Source organism: Lactuca sativa, chromosome 1 (genome assembly GCF_002870075.4).
Source record: "Lactuca sativa cultivar Salinas chromosome 1, Lsat_Salinas_v11, whole genome shotgun sequence".
Taxonomy (NCBI): domain Eukaryota; kingdom Viridiplantae; phylum Streptophyta; class Magnoliopsida; order Asterales; family Asteraceae; genus Lactuca; species Lactuca sativa.
In genome coordinates, this window is record NC_056623.2 from 172,373,168 (window position 1) to 172,381,468 (window position 8,301).

Below are 8,301 nucleotides of genomic sequence, written 5' to 3' on the forward strand. Positions count from 1 at the left end.
GGGAATTGGTCTGGATGTTGCAAGTCATAAAGGCCCTTATGTTAGTCCCGAGTAGTTGCCTAGGTTAGGGGGGGTACACCTGAGTCGATAAGGATTTGGTAGTATAGCGGAAAATTTTGGGTCTAATTATCGTTGGTTATCAAGGTAGTGATTGGTAATAACATGCCAAGAGTCGAGTGTCTTAGGGTTTGATTCATCATATGGTTTTGTTTTGGGTGAAGTTCGCGGTCGATGCATTTTCGAGGATCAACTAGGTATGTATCTAGTAGTATCCCCGGTCAGGGACTCGGGGTGAGTGGCATTTTTAGGGGCCTTTTGGTGGAAACTCGCATTGGGAATCGCTAGTGTATCCGTGCAAGGTCTGTATTCTAGGAGACTACGAAGTAAGCATAGAATTATTTGGTTTGAGGTGCGAGTCGCGAGCTCCAGGCGGAAGGTGTAATGTCATCATGAGGGTGTAATCGAAGATTGTTTGGGTTAGAATGTTCCCGTCTTCCAAATTCTGGGAACCTGTTGGCTGGACCAGGTGTGAGACTGGTGGTCTCAGCGGCGGTTGAGAAAATCTTTATATCCAGGTTCTGTGAGGGGTTGCGATGAATCAGAAGATTTCGGGTGAAATGCAAGGTTGGTCCTTGGATCACAAGTTATGAGTTTAGACCCGAGTTATATATATATATATATATATATATATATATATATATATATATATATATATATATATATATATATATATATATATACTGGTATTCTAATCTAGGGTATTCCGTCCCGAGGATGACCGGACCCTATGATCGATTGGACTTGACGTGTTTGGTATTCCAACCCAAGGGTTGATTGCCCAAACATGTGCATGATACGATGGTATTCCGTCCTAAGGATGACTGGACCCGTCGTAGGCATGCCTGTAAATAGATAGACAAGATGTTGACTTCAAAACATACATATATATATATATATATATATATATATATATATATATATATATATATATATATATATATAATTATGAATTATAATTGGATTCTGACTTCATTATGGATTGAAGAGTAAGTTTTGTTGGAATGAGGTCCAAGCAAAACATGATAGCATAATCCATTACGAAATCAGGATACACTACTACTTCATAAGCTATAATCAATTATGATTGGATGATTTAGTTCATTGAAAAACTAAGTTGAGTCCTTCCATTCATGGAAAACCTATAAATATTTTGTGACTTCAAGAGTATATTTAATCAAGCTAGGAGATTTTAAATCACATAAGAACACCAATCATAGTCTCCAAATATTTTACTATACTCAGAATAAAGGTAAATATGGAGATGATAGTATTCATAGAATTCACACAAATTAAATTTAGCCAGACCCATTAATAAAGTATTTCCTTAAGCTAAGTACGAATGATGAAACTTCAACTATAAAACTTTGTTATTCTAGAAATGAGATTTGATTTGGATATTTGAACACTATAACAAGAAATATTGTTTTGATATATTGGGATATGATCATCACATCAATACTTATTGTGTTCTATATTAACATGTTTAATCCATGAATAATCTTATTATTCTAAAAGTTCATAGGCGGTCATAATTATGGGAGCAATTATGAGTAAGACTAATATGACTTAGATTGGTTGACTCTCTACAGATGAAAGTAGGCAATGGGTTGTAACCCAGATCCATAAGTACTTGTTAGAGAACTGGTATTGAACGAACTTGCATCAAGATCATCTCATAGATCGCATTTATAAGTGATACATAGTGGGACTTAAGTGTAGGGAGTGCTATGCTTTGATATGGTTAAACGTTGATCCTCAACCGGATAATTATAAAAGCCATTTTTAGGTATAGTGTGAACTATGCAAGAGACTTATGTAGTCAAGATGAGATTTGTTCCTCTTATGTGTTGAGAGTTAGGCATCTACCTCGGTACACAATATTGAACACCAAATGAGATTGATTGTGATTCAAGTCTCATGTTCTACACGATATATGTAACAAAGGGATAGCTGATAAACTTACATTATACATGAATTGTAGCTTTGAGATTTTGGGAATTGGATGTTGATGAAAGACATTCTTCGTCGCATGTTATTGGGGGCAGTGAAATATTATTAGACGTTCATCATTGTCTATATCAATCTATGAAGAGTGTTGTGCAAGTCGAAGATTAAAATATTTTTATGCCTAAGAGTCATTATAAGATGATATTGCTAATTACATATGATCCTATAGAGTTACATCATATAACAAGTTACTACCAATTGATTATTTATTAGTATAATTTTATTATTAATAAATATAATCACCATTTGTATTTAATTGGAACACCATTATTTTATGAAAATAATATTTTACAACCTTATTAGAATTATTGTTTCAAAGAAATAATAATAATAGATAACAAAGAAAAAACTACTCATAATCCATCCATAAATTTATAACTTGTGTACATATGTTTGATCATTTGATGTGTGTAATATATACTTGGACATATAACTATCTAGTTATAAAGTAATGGAATGAAAAACCATTTAGTTTTGACTTCTCAAAGTCAAATCGTCTTATATAAAAACAATCACAAAAATAATCCATTAATCAAACCAATATCATGGCAGATGGTTATATTTAGCCACACTTTTTTACTGTGGCTAATAAATATCAAATTTTTTATTCTAATCGTGGCGTAAGGTTTCGAAATACTATACAATGGTCATGTGAATCAATAAAAATGTAGCTAAAACTATGCTAGAAATTTATTAGTAAGCTTTAGCCACTAAAATAATCAAAAGTGGGGCATGACTGTGTCGACAAAAATGTGACCATATGTTATTTTTATATCAGTGTTAATACGTATGTCATAACATTTCCCATTTTAGTTTGGCCACAATGTAGTTTGAAAAATTAAATCGAAGTATGGAGCTTTTTCAAGGAGGTCTTCCATCGATGCAAAGCTTTACCAAAAACATCATAAAACACGAATCTAGCACTTTTTTTTGTTAACTTCATCGACATGAATCCTTGTCCATGGTGGAAGAACTTAACACCGCATTTGTCATATGGCTTGTTCGCCTCCAGCCAGGCCTTTGATCCAGCCCCACTCGTTAAGAATCGTATTTTACTGTAATATTTTGTGTTGAATTACACAATTGGCTTTCATAAAATCTCTTAATGACATGATTTGTCATCATTGTCATGTCTTAACATGATAAATAATATTCAATGAAACAATTCAAAACTTACATATGTACGTACCTATCTTGACAGGACATGTGTTCTAGGCAATGATCATGACCGTTCATATAAAAATCAACCTCATATTCCTGCCGATAAAAAAAAATCAAGTAAGAAGAAGCGGATGCGATTATACAGCATTACAGCATAACAAAATGAATAATGTATATTGGCGAAAAAGTCATATATAAGCCAGATGCATATTTGGTTAGTATGGCTCACAAAAGGTGTTGCTTATATGATTAAAAAAGACATTAAAGAATTGACATCTATTAATTTAGCGAATTTTGCGTTTGGCAATCCAAATTTATGTTGGCAATATAAACCTGGTGGATCCACACATGTCTTGGATGTGGTACAAAAACAAAAAGAAAGATCGTCAAATAATCAACAACTGAATTGAAGTTAAAAATCTAACAAAAAAAAACAAAGAACACACATCCGATAAGAAGGCTTACATTACATATAAATAGTAAGAGACAAATATGCTAAGCAACTAAACTATGATAAATTTTATAGACTTGTACGGATTTGTAAATTTAACAAATATCTTTTGCCTTATTTTTCTTAAAGTCACAGCAAAATATTATTGAAGAAAATTATTATTAAGAGATTTCTGAATTTTAACAAATTTATCGTTTTAGAAAACCCTAAAATTTGATTAAACTAAAAAAGTAAATTATCATAAATGGGGCTATAGAGAAAAGGTTATAAATTTATAATTAAACAACTTAGATAGGTAGGTCTTATCACATCATAATCCGATTAGTATCATGGGGCACCACATATGTTGCAACACCACACATTGGGTGAGATATATTGTATGGTGAAGGTTAGAGTATGTATGGATTTGCCACATAATGACTTGAATCGATTTGAAACAAATATACAATATTAGTCATTTATCTTCGTTCATATTCAAAATTTAAAACTAAATTATAACTCTGGCACTTCATCTTTCTTTTTATATTTAAAATCTAAATTTTGAAACCAATTTACAACATTATCTCCTTTTTATATTCAAAATTCATCTTTTACATTTGTTTGAATTGTTGCTAACTTTTATAAATTATATATATTTATTTATCAAAAACCATAATACTCTAACCACAAGTACATACCATACTAACTTTTATTATACGAAAGATTTACAATTAAAAATAAAAATAAAAAGATTAATGATCATTTCTCATTTTATAACTTGTTTTTAATTGTTTTATGTATTAGTTATGTTTCTAGTTTTAGTTATGTAATTTGTATTAGTTTTGTTTCTTTATTAAATTATAATATTTTAAATTAACTTAAAAAAATAAAGTGGTAATAAATTAAATGTAATTTTCTTTTGAGTTAACCGTTCAACCTTAATGTATTTCTAATGTTTGTGGCATAAGAATTTTTCATGTATGGCCATGCCAGTTAGTTTTTAGGATTTTTGGCCAATGAAAGCTAGCTAATGATGAATTTAAGGTTTATTTATAAATATAAATAAAAAGAGAGGTGAAAAATTAAACACTCACCTATGTTTTCTTTCTATTTATAAATATGTAACAAGTGTTATATTTTTATAAAATTAATAATAGTTTAAAACACTTGCCATGGTTTCATGGTTTCATATAAATGAAAAGATAAGTAGAAAAAAAATTTTAATTTCTTAAGATAGATTATACCTCTAGAAGTGGTAGGAGATGTGTCACAAGCTCGGGAGTATCACAATGATGACCTGTGGTCCGAATACCATGATGTCCAACCACGATCTTCCACTTAGCCTTCGACTTGCTTAATGCCGATCTCAAATCCTTCAATTTTGAAGAAAATCATACATTATTTTTCCATAAAAAATACCACTCTAAATAGAACACTTTTGATGTGTGAAGAAGTAGTTTTACCTTTAATAGATTGGTAAGGTAAACCTCTCGAGGACGTATGCCTCTCCAATCATACTTATGATCTTTAGGGTCATTAAAGTACATATCAACAAAAGGAGTCGTGTCCACGAAAAACAATTCGGCAATATCTACACAACCAACTTATAATTTTAACAAAATTTTGAAACTGGATATTAAAATGATAAGTAGTTGAAAATTCAAAGGGTTAAAGTAAATTAAGACCTGTGTGTACGATGAAAGATCTTAAACAACGCCATCTGCTGTCTCTTTTTCTAAGCATTGGGTCCAATTGTGCCTCTACATCCCCACGGTAATCATGATTCCCCAAAACTGCAAAAAACTTATAACTTAGTGTATTTGATCTCGTACAAGAGATACATTCAGATCAAATATTTATGCAATAAACTTATATGTGTTGATCAAAATATACAATGAAATGTGTTCCTTGCCAATTTATGCATCCATGTTTTAGCTTATTTTATATATATACTAGTTTATAACTCGTGAAAACCACGGTTATAAAATTAATTAAACTTTTATATTAAAAATCAAAATTATTAATGAATTATTTTAAAAAAAATTATTACTTAACATATATTTTTTTAGTTATATAAAGTTATAATAGTTGATTTAAATAAATACGTGAAGTTATATCATATTATAATCTATATTAATTTTATTTTATTTTTTAATCTAATGTTATTATATATATATATATATATATATATATATATATATATATATATATATATATATATATATATATATATATATATATATATATAAAATTTCTTTTACGAGTTTTCTAGTTGGACTAGGAACTATTAACAACTCAAGTTTGGATAGAAATGAAAGATGAAAAGCTACTTAATCAAAATAAATTGGTCCAATTCATTACAAATAATAAAATAAATAAATAAATAAATTTTTATGAGTTTATGAAATTTCGATAAAGGTCCCAAGATGGAGGGAGAACAGAAAATATTTTAACATGTAGATCTTGCTTCATTTCCTATTGGATAACTTTTTTTAATTTGATTTTCTTATATAGCATTACAAGAATAATAAGCAATAACGGTGACGACTGTCACTGCTAATAGACCTAAAAATCATTGGTAATAACAACATGTCGCCGTTAAAGAGTTGCAGCTATTGCCATGTCTCTAATGTCTCTAATGTGCTCCAAATATCGCCATTAATATATCGCCGCTAATACATCCGTGGCCGCTAATGCTCATGTCCTCACTAATACTTATGTAACCATTAGAGACGTTGTTACAACTAACTTTTTTTTGTTTTTTTTTATAAACCACATGTGGTTTATACAGAAAAACCATCACAAAGTACTAAAATCTACCATTAAAGATTAACCGCAGAAAAACGGATCCAAACATCAAAATTTTAATAATACGGGGAATGGATTTAAAATTTGATCCAAACATTAACTACTACAAAATATGTTATGCACGACCCGATGTGGGATAAACAGTATGGTCTTTCACGTTGCAAATATACCTCACGTCATTGTCTTTTCTCCTATTTGGTTCTCAAAGAAATCAAGAGCTTTTTATGAGTATAGATGAATTAAATAATCTGGTGAGACCTATTCCATAGATCGTGTTAAACAATTGAATCAGTAAAGTTAACGGTTTGGGGTACTATCCAGTTTTCAAAATCTTGTTTTGCACCAAGGTTTTAAAAACTGGAATAAAGGCTAAACCGATTGTCTTATGGGTTCGATGGTTCAATTGGTACAACCGGTTGAATCGGTTCTAACAACCGAAAAAATCGGATGATTTCATAATTATATTATTACTAATTTTAATTATATAAAAAATACAAAAACCAAAAAACTAAATATTTTTTTAAATTTCCGGTTTTACCGGTTCAACCGAACAGGCTTTTACCGGCTGACATGACAGGCGGTTTTTCGGTCCCTAAGAACCAGTTTCAGGACCGGTTCCTGATTGAACCGGCCGGTCTGGTACGGTACGGTTTTGAAAACATGGTGTTTTACCAACCTAACCTATGCATGCATAAATTAGCAAGATAATCACTTTATTGTAAGAAGCTAATTAAACATGACCCCCTAAATTAGAAAGAAATTCATGTTATTCCAGAAATTGATAAAAACATGTAACTTTGTTGCGGTAATAAATCATTAAATTTTCTAAAAAATATGGTGACCTATGTATATACATACCAGTATACCATTGTTTTTGAAGGCTAGGAGCAGCATATATGTATTTGAATGACTCGTCGAAGGCTGGATCATCTACGCCGGTTAATCCATCATCGTAAAAATTATCTCCGGTGGAAACTACAAAATCTATATCTAGTCTGTCTGCAATGATTCCCATCTGCAACGACCTCACCAAATAATTAAACCCACAAAAGTAACAACTACAGACGGCCAAGGTGGAGGAAAATCGAAACCTGAACAGCAACTTGAGATTGATTGTACCACCCTTTCCGGCCCCAATCACCAATGACCAAAAAGTTGAGTGAACCATTGGTGTTTAATTGGTGATGTAACCTTTGAAGCCTAGCTGAAACCGGAACCAGAAACATGCACAGACTGATATTCAACACTAGGGATGTTATCAACAATGTCTTCTTGCTTAAATGCTTGACCATGGCTGCTAGCTAATTCGGATGCAGCTTTTCAGAAAATCTTGTCAGAAATTTAGTTTGTTTATATGGTTTATGGATACAACATGAATTAATGGCCATTATTCGGATGCTATGATCCATTCAAATATTAGGTGTGCCATGTTTTAAGGAAATTGAGCATGTTGATGGTATTAAAATCATAAACCAAATGAATATAATAATATCGATCCGGGCATTCAAATTACTCAAATGTATCTAATAAAACAAGCAATAAAATTTCATTTTTTCGGTTATTTAACAGAATACCTGACGACAATCTCTAACCAATGAATCTAGAACCAACAATAATGACATTTTGAAGCCCTGCAAAAAAACATAATCTAACACCCACAGATTTGGACTAGTTAATTTAAAGACAATAAACCTTAAAAATGATTTTTTGATAGAAGATTATTTATAATAAATAATCTTAACCAAACTAATAGTTACGGTCAATAATTTTAACCTATTTCACATAATAAAAAAAAAATTATATGAATATTATGTGTTTCATGACTATTATAATAT

At 30.7% G+C, this 8,301-nt stretch overlaps 1 protein-coding gene across 1 annotated transcript; it reads right to left on the bottom strand.

Moving 5' to 3' along the window:
* Positions 1-2,808: 2,808 nt before the first annotated feature.
* Positions 2,809-8,027, bottom strand: LOC111877391 (purple acid phosphatase 3). The gene is made up of 7 exons (XM_023873922.3): positions 7,558-8,027; positions 7,325-7,481; positions 5,344-5,451; positions 5,122-5,249; positions 4,903-5,031; positions 3,257-3,324; positions 2,809-3,122 (listed from the first exon to the last, which is right to left on the bottom strand). Exons 1-7 carry the CDS (start codon positions 7,756-7,758, stop codon positions 2,906-2,908), a joined length of 1,008 nt encoding a protein of 335 aa, XP_023729690.1. The 5' UTR covers positions 7,759-8,027; the 3' UTR covers positions 2,809-2,905.
* Between the last annotated feature and the right edge of the window lie 274 nt (positions 8,028-8,301).

Coding starts and splice junctions, on each gene's coding strand:
- LOC111877391 (XM_023873922.3), bottom strand. CDS start 7,758: ATGGTCAAGCATTTAAGCAAGAAGACATTGTTGATAACATCCCTAGTG. Junction 7,482..7,557: donor AATCTCAAGTTGCTGTTCAG/GTTTCGATTTTC, acceptor AGGTCGTTGCAG/ATGGGAATCATTGCAGACAG. Junction 3,123..3,256: donor CACATGTCCTGTCAAGATAG/GTACGTACATAT, acceptor AAAATATTACAG/TAAAATACGATTCTTAACGA.